General features: G+C 33.5%; 1 protein-coding gene across 1 annotated transcript in view; it reads right to left on the bottom strand.

The window, feature by feature from the left end:
* The window catches only part of LOC306876249 (low-density lipoprotein receptor-related protein 2-like), a gene marked incomplete at its 5' end in the record, with an annotated part of 94,569 nt that overhangs the window by 42,126 nt on the left and 39,442 nt on the right, over positions 1-13,001 (bottom strand). Inside the window, 12 exons of the mRNA XM_079427265.1 lie at positions 278-466; positions 1,502-1,741; positions 3,222-3,435; positions 4,374-4,551; positions 4,817-4,926; positions 5,839-5,982; positions 6,115-6,281; positions 8,788-8,922; positions 9,694-9,871; positions 10,712-10,940; positions 11,029-11,213; positions 11,298-11,509. Of these exons, the coding sequence (XP_079283391.1) occupies positions 278-466; positions 1,502-1,741; positions 3,222-3,435; positions 4,374-4,551; positions 4,817-4,926; positions 5,839-5,982; positions 6,115-6,281; positions 8,788-8,922; positions 9,694-9,871; positions 10,712-10,940; positions 11,029-11,213; positions 11,298-11,509 (2,181 nt within the window). The remainder of the gene's footprint in view (positions 1-277; positions 467-1,501; positions 1,742-3,221; positions 3,436-4,373; positions 4,552-4,816; positions 4,927-5,838; positions 5,983-6,114; positions 6,282-8,787; positions 8,923-9,693; positions 9,872-10,711; positions 10,941-11,028; positions 11,214-11,297; positions 11,510-13,001) is intronic.

The following is a 13,001-nucleotide window of genomic DNA, read 5'->3' as shown; positions in this document are numbered from 1 at the left end:
TCTGTGCTTATACTGATGTGAGTTAATGTTAATGTCCCTACGGTAAGGCTGTCACCATTCTGACCTCTAAAGCTGCTCTAGAACATTCCTCTCGTAACACTGCATGAGTCCAGTGGATCTGAAGCACTTGGCATTAGTCTTCAAATTCCTTTGGAAGTACTTCAGGTTTTAGAAAGTGGCCAAATTTGTTCCATTCAGAAAGTCACAGCTATACTGACCAGAGTCAAACATGTTACCAAATCTGATTTCAACATACAACAAGCACACAAGCCCTCACCAGCGGCCCAGTCTACAGCAATGCCCCGTATGCCATTACGTCCGATTCCAGAGGTGACAATACTGCGCAATCCAGATCCGTCCGGTTTGATCCTGCGGATTCCATTCTGAGACGCCACGGTGCTGCTGAAGTCACACCAGTAAATGAATCCAGAAGGCATGTGCACGTCTACATGAAGAGCATTGCGGCCTACAGGACACACAGACACACACATGCACAAAGTGTTATAGTGCAATAACATTCTTATTCTCTCTGTTATACCATGCATTTGTCATTATACACATTATTCACAATATATTAGTAAAAATATGCTAGCAATATACAATAAAGCAACATTTGTGAATAAATGTGTTTCTTATTTGGCTGTAAAGCTTTAATAGCATCTCTGACTTAAATATCAGTAGCAAAAATGACATAATATTGGTCAGTTCAAACAGTCCACTTCATTGTGTGTGTAAGTGTATGTATTTATTCTTTTTTTTTATTACAAAATAATAAAAAATTTATATAAAAATATAAACCTTTTAATTATTTATAATCCAAAAAAACAAATATCATATAAAAATAATATAAAAAAATATAAATAATTTCATTTTTTCTCATAAATAGACATAAATGTCATGTGTGCCATTTTCATGTTAAAATAGTTTAAGTATCATTCCTTCTTGAGTTTACATGTAGATGATATGAATTTATATTTTTTTCAACTAGATTTTTTTACTCTATTTTAATTTATGAATTATTCTTGAATATTTTGAATCTATTGGCTTCAATAGAAATACATAAATATTAAAATATTAAGAGATATATTGTTTGTTTGTGTGTGTGTAGTATTTAGAATAAATTATATATATAAATTTTTTAAATTGAATAAAAATATGATAAAGAATATTTATTCTCTTTATTACAAAATAATAAAAAAATATTATTTATAATACAAAATAATGAATATATAAATATATATTATTTATTTATACATAATATAAAATATAAAAAAACAATTGGAAAATAATATAGATATAAATAAATAAATACCCATTTAAATAAATACATATAAAATCATTATAATATATATATATATATATATATATATATATCAAAATTTTATTTAAAATATTTTATACATAAATATATAATAATTATTATATTATCTTAATTAAATATATTATAATGTTTTATATAATAGTATTTTTTTCTATATCACCCAGTCCTACTGAACCCCACCTCTGCCTGCCACAGGCACCATAGACTCGGAGTGATCTGCTCCCTCCAGACTGAAGCCCTTGATGGCAGTGAGCATAGAGATCACCACGTAGGATTGGTATGGAGAGCAGGTTCTGTTATCAGCGCTGAGCTTGAACCCAGTCGCACAGGAGCAGCTGAACAGGCCACCGGGACGAGGCAGACACAACTGCTCACACGTCCCCATGTTATTACTGCAGCCGTTAGACGAGCCTGCTGAGGCTATGGGGAGACAGACAGAAAGACAAACAGCAGATAATGAGAATGAGAGTACATGATACTGACTCATATCTATCTATTCGGGTAATGTATACACATTCCTGGTGCATATCAATGTGTAGCAGTACTGATATATTGGGACTCTGCTTTGCTAGCACTTCCAGATCTTACTGAAAGCACTTATACAATAGACGGCGTTCACAGCCCTGGAGAATGAACATGTGCACTGAACACCAAACAAAGGGACACTGATTCTTCTCTGCATAAAGCTGAGTGTCCCCCTGAGGCAGAGGGGAACTAATTGGTAAACTGATATCCTATTGAAAGTCATTCATCCCTCTCTGGTAATTGCTACACGGCCATCAAGGTTACGATGACTTCCAGAAAAGACCACCCTACATCAACCGCAGAATGAATCAGAGATAAATGTAAAAAAATTGGCACGGAGGAATGCCTACACAGGCAGCAATTTAATTGATATTAACTAAAAATGCACTATTTTACCCAACATTTCTGTGCGATGTGTAGTTTTATGTGTATTAGAGTTCACAATGTTAGCTTAGCAACATGCTAACAATGTCTAAAGCTGTATATTGTTATTGTTCTATATGTATATGTGTGTGTGACCCTGGACCACAAAACCAGTCATAAGTCACACGGGTATATTTGTAGCAGTAGCTAACAATACATTGTATGGGTCAAAATGATCGATTTTTCTTTTATTGACCCGTACGACTGGTTTTGTGGTCCAAGGTCACATATATATGTATAAATATATGATTATTTTTAAACATATATTTCATTACTTTGCAGCTTATTTTAATAAAAAAAAATTGAAACTGTTGTTCGTTGCTGTCAAATTGTAATTTTTTGGCTTGTTTTTGCTTGTTTTCTATATGATTTGGCAATATTGTATGCAAAAAAATCATGCCAATACAGTACTTTACACTGAATTGAAATTAATTAAAAATGGACTATTTTACATTATTACTATTACCATTTGTGTGTGATGTGTAGTTGTATGTTTATTAAGAGTTCATGATCACACTGTCTTGATAAATGTCTATTTTTTATATATTTATTATTATTTTAAATTCAATAGCAGCTTATTTTAAAACAGGTTTTAAACTGTTGTTTGCTATTATCATATCCCTGCTGAAAAAACAAGCATATGCTGGTTAGGTATGTTTTGAAGCATGGTAGCTGGTTTGAGCTTGTTTAAGTTGGTCCTTAGTTGGTCATGAATGGGTTTAAGCTGGTCCTGAACTGGTTATAAACCCAGCACATGACCAGCTTAAACCAGCTACCAAAACATAACTAACCAGCATATGCTGTTTTTTCGACAGGGCATTGCATATTTTTAACTTAACATCACTTGTTTTGCATATAAGAGCACCAAACTCCACTGCGTCATAGTGCAGAGATTTGTATGAACAGAGCCATTATGCTATAAGTATTTGTTTTTAGTATTTATTATACTCACAGTCTCTGTGGTGCACTTTGAGTACTCTGAGACCAGCGACGTTATCCCGCATTACGACCCGGTTGAGTCCTGTGGCTTTGTCAACGCGTTCAATCACCTCAAAGTCTCGATCTGTGAAGTACAGGTAGGAGTCGTATACGGCCACACCCCACGGATGGGACAGTCCATTCACCATAGTGATGCGGTTTGATCCATCGGGATCACCGCGCTCGATCTGAAACATGGAGAGAAGAAACAGTTGCAGAATTTGAGTTATTATGTTAAATAAGTTTTAAATTGGTGGAGATATGTAACGGGTGTCAAAACTAGATAACGACCAGTATGGGTTCTATGGGATGCAAAAATACAGAAATAAATATGCCCCTGGACCACAAAACCAGTCATAAGGGTCAATTTTTTCGAAATTGAGAATTATACATGATCTGGAAGCTGAATAAATAAGCTTTCCATTGATGTATGGTTTGTTAGGATCTGACAATATTTGGCTGAGATGCAGCTATTTGAAAATCTGGAATCTGAGGGTGCAAAAAAATCTAAATATTGAGAAAATTGCCTTTAAAGTTGTCCAAATGAAGTTCTTAGCAATGCATATTACTAATCAAAAATTAAGTTTTAATATATTTACGGTAGGGAATTTACAAAATATCTTCATGGAACATGATCTTTACTTAATATCCTAATGATTTTTGGCATAAAAGAAAAATTGATAATTTTGACCCATAAAATGTATTTTTGGCTATTGTTACAAATACACCCCAGCGGTTTAAGACTGGTTTTGTGCTCCAGGGTCACAAATGTTTATACATAAATACACTATTATAGGAAATAATACTCGGCAGGGACACATCAGTTTAATCAAAAGTGGGTAAAAACATGTCACAAAAGTGACAATAATGTTACAAAATATTTAAATAAATTCTGTTCTTTTGAACTTCCAAATCTGCATATTAGAATGATTTCTGAAGGATCATGCGTCACTGAAGACTGGAGAAAATTCAGCTTTGCATCACAAGAATAAATTACATTTTAAAATAGCACCCAGTTATTTAAAACTGTATTAATATTTCACAATATTGCTGCTTTTACTGTATAAACTCAGCTTTGGTGAACATAAGATATATTTTTCTACATTAATGTTTCTGACTGCCATACCACGCCAGTTCCTGTAACGGCCCAGTAGAGCTTGTTTTCTCTGATGTCTAGGGTTATGAACTCCACATGTTCCAGATTATGGGTGAAGAGGATGGCTGCATTGGAGCCGTCCATATCTGCTGATGCCACCTTGGCCGGGATCCCGCTCTCTGTTCCCTGATCTGTCCAGTACATCTTTCTAAAACAAAGACAGATAATCACTAAACAGAATAGCATCATATATGCAAAACCATAACATATGGGAAATACTGCTCTTCTGCCTCTGTGTTTGTATACAAATACAGCAATTTCATGCTTATACTAGTATATAATCTGATCATGACTATGTGTGCTTTAAGTTGACTGTTGTTTAGTGAGCTCAAGACAGATGACATTAAATCATCTGGAGCTTGTTGAATTTAGGGATCAGGGTTAATGCCAGACTTCTGCTTATCTGGACTTACCCACGTGCCGGATCCAGCGCAATGCCAGCGGGAGCTCCTGCACCAGTAGGTGAGCCGTTGTTAGTGATGAGAGTCTTTCTGTACTGAGTCTCTCCTTTTAGCTTGAGAACCTGAAACAAATCAGATTGGGTTTGTCTTGTCAAAATAACAGTACCAGTGACATTTCTCAGTTATTGTTACCAATTTAAATACCACTGCATAACTAACAAGTCAAATATTTAAAATGTTAAAAATATATATATATATTTTAACAAATTACATTTAAAAAAAAGTATATATTTGCTCAGGGTGTTCAAATAATAATCAAAGTAATAAAAAAAAAAATACAGAACAAAGAAATGAATTACAAGCAGTACAACAAAGAAAAACAATACAAATGAAATTTGTAGAAGTATCAAGTATTCAAGTAAATATTCAATAATTGAAACCAAATGCACAGGTGTAATATTTTGACAAATTGTATTTTTTTCGCCTATTTACATTTACTCGAGACAAACTGACAGTGTTTACATTAATATGAGTACTATATCTGTGTATTTTTGTGCTGAAAATGATTTTGCAATGACTTTCATTTTCATCATTTTTAACTTGGATCTTCTTGTTTCCAAAGTTATTTTAGTATAACTAATAAGTATATTAATATTTATTATTATTAAAACGACCTTTTTTCATATTTTCAGTTTAATTTTAGTTTGTTTTAGTATTGTGTTTTTGTCATTTTTGTTTTTTTATATTTTTATTTACTTTAATTTGTCTTTATTTCAACTTTAGTTTGAGAAACTTCACTTTCAACTTTATTTCTCTTTTTTTTTCTTTACAAATTTTTAAAACATTTTGTAACTGATAACAACACTGCTTTAGCACATAGATCTACTGGTTACAAGACCTAAACTAGTTTTTAACATTGATGAAACTGGTGTGTTTAAACTATTCTTCAGAAATCTTCAGCACGCAGCAATAACCCTCAGCCCTGACAAGAACAATTTATGATGCAGGGGAATGAGATCTAAAGTCTTGCCAACCTCTATAGACTGTGATGCAGGGTTGGAGTAGTACAGGTTCTGAGACATCCAGTCCAGAGCCAGCCCAACGGGGGAGCCCAGGATGGCTGCTGGTGCGAACTCAGTTCTGTTGGTACCATCTGACTTTACTCGATGAATCTCCCCCTGTGCAGATAAATAAGATACAATTAATAGACAAAATTTTAGCATTCAAAGCACCTGTTAACTAGTTCAAATTAACGATACAACTAATTTGAGATAATTTGAAATAGGATAGGAAGTGTTTATATGATTTACCGGATGTTCCACCCAATAGATCATCTGCTCAGCGTCATCAAAGTCGACGTCATATCCATTCAGCAGCCCGGCGACCGGCACCATGGCGTCATTGCTCTTGTCATTCGGGTTGAGCGGGATGCCGTAAATGATGCTGTCTCTCACCACCACCAGGAATGGATCCTCAACTGCAAAGTCATCAGCCATAATGGGGCACATCTTATTGTCAACCAAACAATAATTAAATGATTTCAATTTTGGGTGAACTGTTCCTGTAAGCAAGCTCACAGATGTCTATCCTTGAGAAAAAGAAGTACACTTTAGCATATTTTTATAAGAGCACTTAAATAAAATAAAATAGCTTAGAATATACTTAAGTGCGAACTCAATGTACTGTCATGTGTTTGGATACCTAAGTGCATGTTATCCCAGGTGAAAAAAAGCACACTTCCGTAATGTATTTAGTCACCAATTGTAGTACACTTGAGTGTACTAGTGTATGAAAGATAGTTGAAGACTAAATACATTTTTAAATACAGAGATAGTAAGTTAAAAGTGCATTTTAGTTCATATTCATGGCGCCCCAAAATTGCACAGTTAAGTACACTTAGATGATCTTAAGTTTAACTTAAGAAGTACTAAAGAATCATTTTTAGTATATTAAGTACAAAATTAGTGCACAAAAATAGAGAACTTTAAGTACATTATGGGAGTGCACTTGTTTTTCACCTGGGATGTGCAATTAAATTAAACAAATTATAGTTTAAATTTATATTAAAAGCAGTTAGTCGAACTTAAGATCGTTTTTTGACTCACTTTGGTAGGACTTAAGTGCATCTTTATATGTAATTTTAAAATTTGTTTGAAATTGCCTTGAAATGTGGTTTAAGTGTACTGCCAAATGTATTGGCAAGTAATTATACTATAAACTAAAATATACTTTATAATGTTATTTCTATTGAAACTTGTTTTAAATATATTTGTAATCACACATTTGTAATGATGAAGCTGCGATTTAGTACATTTAAAATATATTAACTTTAAACATAATATTGAATAACACACTATAGATACATTTACAGTTAAAAAGTCATTTCCATATGCCTTCTTATCAAAATATGTACAATTCTTTAAAATATTAAAACATACAAATTTAAAATGCACTTAAAACGTTTAATTTGACATTATAACAAATTGCACTTTTTAATAGTGCATTTAAGTGTGTTAAGAAATTAAAGTCATTTCTTATGTTTTCTTATCTTGTTTTCTAGTACAAATATCTTGGGACTTAGGATATTAAGCCTTGTTTTCAAAAAATCTATCAAAATTACATCAGTTTATTTAAAACAAGAAAAAAAATCTGTCAGTGGGGTAAGAAAAATCATTTTGTTTTCCCTTTTGTTCCCTTTCTATTTTTCTTACCCCATTTAAACAAAAACTTTTTGTTTTCAGAAAACAAGACTTAAGATTAGACATTTTGCTTCTCAAGTAAATGTGTCTTGATTTAAGAACATTTAGAAACTCTCTTTAAGTACATTTAAGTGGTCTTTTATTTCAGTAATATTTTTAGTTTTTTAAAATAAAAATAAATAAGATTTTAAGTACACTACAAGTACCCATTCAATACAATTAAGCACACGTATTTTTCACAATGGATAGCACAGACTCCCAGAATTAGGTATCATCTCGTTGCATTTAGTCTTGCAGATATGAGCTACTTGCAGAGTAAACATCGCTGTGTCAGCACAGTTGATTGCGATAAGCAGCCCATTCAATCACCATTTGTCTGGATTAATTGTTAAACTCTCATGGAAGAATGCACTTGACAGCGCTAACAAAGGCTGAAACCTGAGAGAGGTTGAGAGTTTGCCCTAAGAGAATGTTAAGGGCTTCTTAAGACTAAAGGCCTCTTGCGCGCTTTCATCCGTTACCGTCAGCTGAGCTAAGGTCTTTTATAATAGTAAATGTTTGCCTCTGCAAAAAAGCTTACTAAGTAAATCGAAAATGGGTAGCTGTTGACAAGTTTTCATTCCCGTGAAATCTATATCCAATTTTAACAGAAGACTGCTTCATTCATTCACTGTGAAGTAGATTAAATGGACAGAGGCCAGCGTTAAAGACATAGACACATGCATTATTCATTAAAACAGCCACAAGCAGGAATAAACTGTTAAACTCATTGCATTAATTTATCTTGTCCATTAAAGTTCTTTTAGATACAATGGTTAATAGATACATCAACCTCTTTTCCTCAACAAAAACCCAGTAGGATTTGTCCATTTGCTTTTGGTCAATGACCAACAAAATTCTATGATTCTTACAGGTCAAATCTTTACAAACAAACACAACTTTTATGAATTTTAAACTATTAACTTAATTTTGATACACTTTTAAGACACAAGACACAATATCTTGTGTCATTATGCATCTCATGTAAATGCAGCTTGATTTAAGAAAATGAGATAAAAATACAGGAAGCCCTTAGTCTTAGTGGTCATTCACACAGAGCAAGTTCTTTGCTTTGAAAAACAGGAGACACAGGGATGGGGTGGGGGCTCGAGACTCATTCTTTAAAAGTTAAACTAACTTTAACTTGAGCACCATGATTTTATAATGGCATGTTGACACGCGAGAGACGCTCTGCTCTCTAGATATCCGCATCGGCCACAAATATTCGGCTGATGTATCTCGTACCTCTAGCGCATGTGAACTGGTCAGCGGCGAGAGTCCATCCAGACGGACAGGCACAGGAGTAGAACCTGGGACCGGTCGCTGACAGGAGACAGATGTGAGTGCAGGGGCTCGAACGGGGGTCACAGGGGTTATAACCTGCAGGAAAAAAACACATCAAAACATGTTATGTGCATGTTAATTGCTGTTAAAAAATTAAGTAAATTAAATTTACAATAAATGCTATTAGCTGAACTTCAGAGTGCTTTTTTAACCCACTTAAGTAGACCTAAATTACTTCTACTGTCTTTAATAATCCTAAAGTGTACAGCGAATTGTACTGACAAGCATTTATGGTAAACCAAAATAGACTTAAATGTAATTTCTATTGAAACCTGCATGTCATACAGTATATTTGTAATGATGAAGTTGCAAATTAATAACATTTAACATATATTAACTTCAACACAGTTAAAATTACAATTTAGTATGTTAGTCAACACATCAAAATAAGTGTACTTCTTTAAAGCTTCACAACAGATTATTAAAACATACTGTAAAGATTGTGTATTTAAAAGTAAAATACACAAATGTATTTTAAAGTCAATTTTTGACATTATACAGAGTGCATATTTTAAAAGTGTTAGGAAACAGTCATAAAAGTGGCCTTTTATATCATTAATATAATCTGCAAGCATAGTTTTCAAAAAATATACTTTGAGATTTGAAGTACACAACAAATGCACAATTAAACGTGACAAAAAGCTTTAATTATTCAGCACTTTTTAAACTTTTTTCTTATCATAGTGACTTCCAGAAATGCTTATTTTTTGTTAAAATAGCTGTATTTAATTCTAGCAATAACACTTTTCTCCTCAGGTAGCAGCTAGTGGATCTGGCTGTATTTCAGGATTGTGATCGGTGTCGTACCTGCAGGCTGTCGAGTAGGATGAAGTGCCACCAGACCCATGGGCTGGGGCAGATTATACAGCATCACTGTCTGGTTCTGTCCGTGCCACTTGTTGGCCCGGATCACGCGGTTGACGTATCTGTCGGTCCAATAGACAAAATCCTCAAAAATGGTAATTGCGTGGGGATGTTGCAGTACCTTTTCATTGAGAAACAAAAGGTGTTTTATTTATTCACACAGTAAATATGAAAAAAAAGCATTCATCATTTTTTAAGATACTTAGGCTTGAAATACACTTCATGCAAGTATGCAATTATACAATGCATTACAAACTGGAGTTTATTTTGCATGCATTTAAACACAACTTAAAGCACCATTTAAATACATAACAAGGACATGCAAGGGTTTTCAAAAGTAATGCTCTGCCTTGTGACTAAAAATGGCATCTAATGTAGACCAATTAGAAATTCAGAAAAGCAGTTCTAGCTGTGCTTTTGCTTGATTTTCAAATTTTCCATAAAATTAAAATGCATTATACACTCAATTAATTGCCTTGTGCATCTGTATGCAAATGCGATTTTTGTGAGACAATTGCGACTTTAGATCATGCAATTCTGTCTTTTTTAAAATCAGAATTGCAAGACAGACTCGCAATTCTGAGAAATAAAGTCAGAATTGTGCGATATAAACTCACAATTGTGTTATAAAGGCAGATATTGCAAGACTCTTTGTATCTCACAATTGCGACTTTTTTATAAACTCACAATTGACTTTTTCTCAAAATTAAATCTCACAATTCTGACTTTTTTTCACAATTGCGACTTTATATCATGCAATTCTCACTATATAACTCGCAATTTATTCTATAAATTCTATAGACTTCTTATATTATGACATTTTGCATTTTTAAGTAAATTTTTCTTGATTTAAGAAAGTTTATACTGGGAGAACAAGACAAAAACTCTGAGAAAGAGCACCATTTTTGCAGTCTGCAATGCTACAGTATCATAAATGAGTACATCAAATAAAAGGTCTCACCAAATCACTGGCCAACACTTGTTTTCGGTTCTTTCCATCGTAATCGCAGTAGTCGATAAAGTCTAGGTAAGCGTCTGCAAAGTAAAGAAGGTTGTTGGGGTAGTCAATAGTTAAGCCATTGGGCCAATAAAGTTTGTTGCTGATGATCGTGGTCCTTAATTTCCCATCCATGCTGGCTCTCTCGATACGAGGATTTCTGCCCCAGTCCGTCCAAAACATCAGGTGTGTGCTGAAATACATAAAAATGGATTTTGTTTTCAACCTCTGGTCATTCAAATTCTTTTTTCATAAACATGTTATTTTGTCACTGATCTTACTTGTTTCTAGGGTCCACCACCAGACCTCTTGGATTGGTCACATTTTCACTAATCAGCACCGTTCTGTGAGACCCGTCCAGTTTGGACACCTCTATGGTCTCCAAAATATAGTCTGTCCAGTATAGGTTTCTGCCAACCCAGTCGACGGCAAGACTCTCGGTAACGGTCACTCCACTGTCAAATATCTGCCCGGGAAGACAAATGATGTTTTAGGGTTAAATGTTGGTCATGTTGACTGTAAGGGTGCCAGTGGCGTTCGTGTCACTCACCACGGTGCGGTCAGTCCCATTTTTGTGAGCGCTCCATATTCTGTCCTGGGTGGTGTCAGACCAGTAAATACGATCCGTAACTGAGTCAAAATCCACTGCCACAATATTACGGCCATCACGCACTAGAGACCGAATAACGTTTGGCTGTGCGAGGATGTCATCTGATACAATCTGATTCCGACTGGCCACTAACAGCAAGGCCTCTCGAGATCCTGTCAGATTGAGAAAGAGAGAATAGAATAATGTAAAATATTATTACAATTTTAAATAACTTTTTATATTCAACTTTTTATTTTAATATATTTTTAAATTAATTTATTCCTGTGATGAAAAGCTGAATTTTCAGTTTCAGTCTTCAGTGTCACATGATCCTTCAGAAATCATTCTAATATGCTGATTTAGTGCCCAAATAAACAGAAAATTCAAAAAGAACAGCATTTATTTAAATTTATTAATTTTTTTCTAACAATTAACATTTTTTGAAACATTTACTATTACTTTCGGTCAATTTAATGTGTCCTTGCTGAACAAAATTTGTAATTTCTTTTAAAAAAAAAATCATATTGACCCCAAACGTTTAAAAATTTGTGTAAATATTTTAAATATTAAATTATATATATATATATATATAATACAATTTTGGTAACTATTTCGATACATTCAAACATTTTGTCAACATTTATTTCACCGTTTTTCTGACTGTTACATAACATAACATTTTTAAAAATAAATTTTTTTAATAAATTTAAAAGTGCACAACTCATTTTTGTATATAAAACACAATCCTTTAGGCTTTCACAATCATGAGAAACAATTCAGTCAATAATAAAATATTTCAAATAACATTTTAAATATTTAAGTGTTTAAAATATTTTAATATATATATAATTAAAAAAACTATATTTCTCATTGAACTATTTTGGAAATATCAGAATAATTGTAAAGTCATCAAAACTATTAAATAACTATGAACGTATTAAAATTATGAATTGACCGAAATTTTGACGAACAACATTTTGATGCTTATGATAATGCTTATAATTCACTATCCAGTCAAATTCATCCAACTTTAAATCAATAATTTTTTATTAAAAAATAAATAAACTTTTTGTAAATAAACACCCAATTCCAATCCTTCAAGCGTAATCCTTTAGATCAAAAGGCTTTCACAAAGATGAGAAACATAATTCAGTCAAGTGTCCAACTTTTGACTGGCAGTCAGTGTTTTGTGCTTCATATTTGGACCGCAATATGTGATTATAATTTAAAGCACACCGTTATCTCAAAATATATCAAATAACCTCGACAGGACTAGAAATTAATCCAAACACGTGTCAGCTCTCAGTTATAAAACTATGCAAGACATATCTGACATGGCCAAATAGAAGTATAAAAAAGAGTCCTGTTGAAAAGCATCATTCAGAAAGAAGACGAGGTATATCGGATGACAGCATTTTTCACCAGGTTATCTCGAGGGAATGGGCTCTTGTCAGCGGCAGAGCTCATAAACAACCCTTTGTGAAAGTGAAACGTGACATACGGCCAAGTATGGCGACCCATACTTGGAATTCGTACTCTGCATTTAACCCATCCAAAGTGCATACACACACAGCAGTGAACACACACACCTGGTGATTACCACCTAATTACCCCCATAAGAAAGTTTGTGATTGGCATATATGTTATTCATCTTATCTGTGGTAA

The sequence above is a fragment of the Barbus barbus genome (assembly GCF_936440315.1).
Source record: "Barbus barbus genome assembly, chromosome: 10".
Taxonomy (NCBI): domain Eukaryota; kingdom Metazoa; phylum Chordata; class Actinopteri; order Cypriniformes; family Cyprinidae; genus Barbus; species Barbus barbus.
This window is presented reverse-complemented; position numbering and strand designations above follow the sequence as displayed.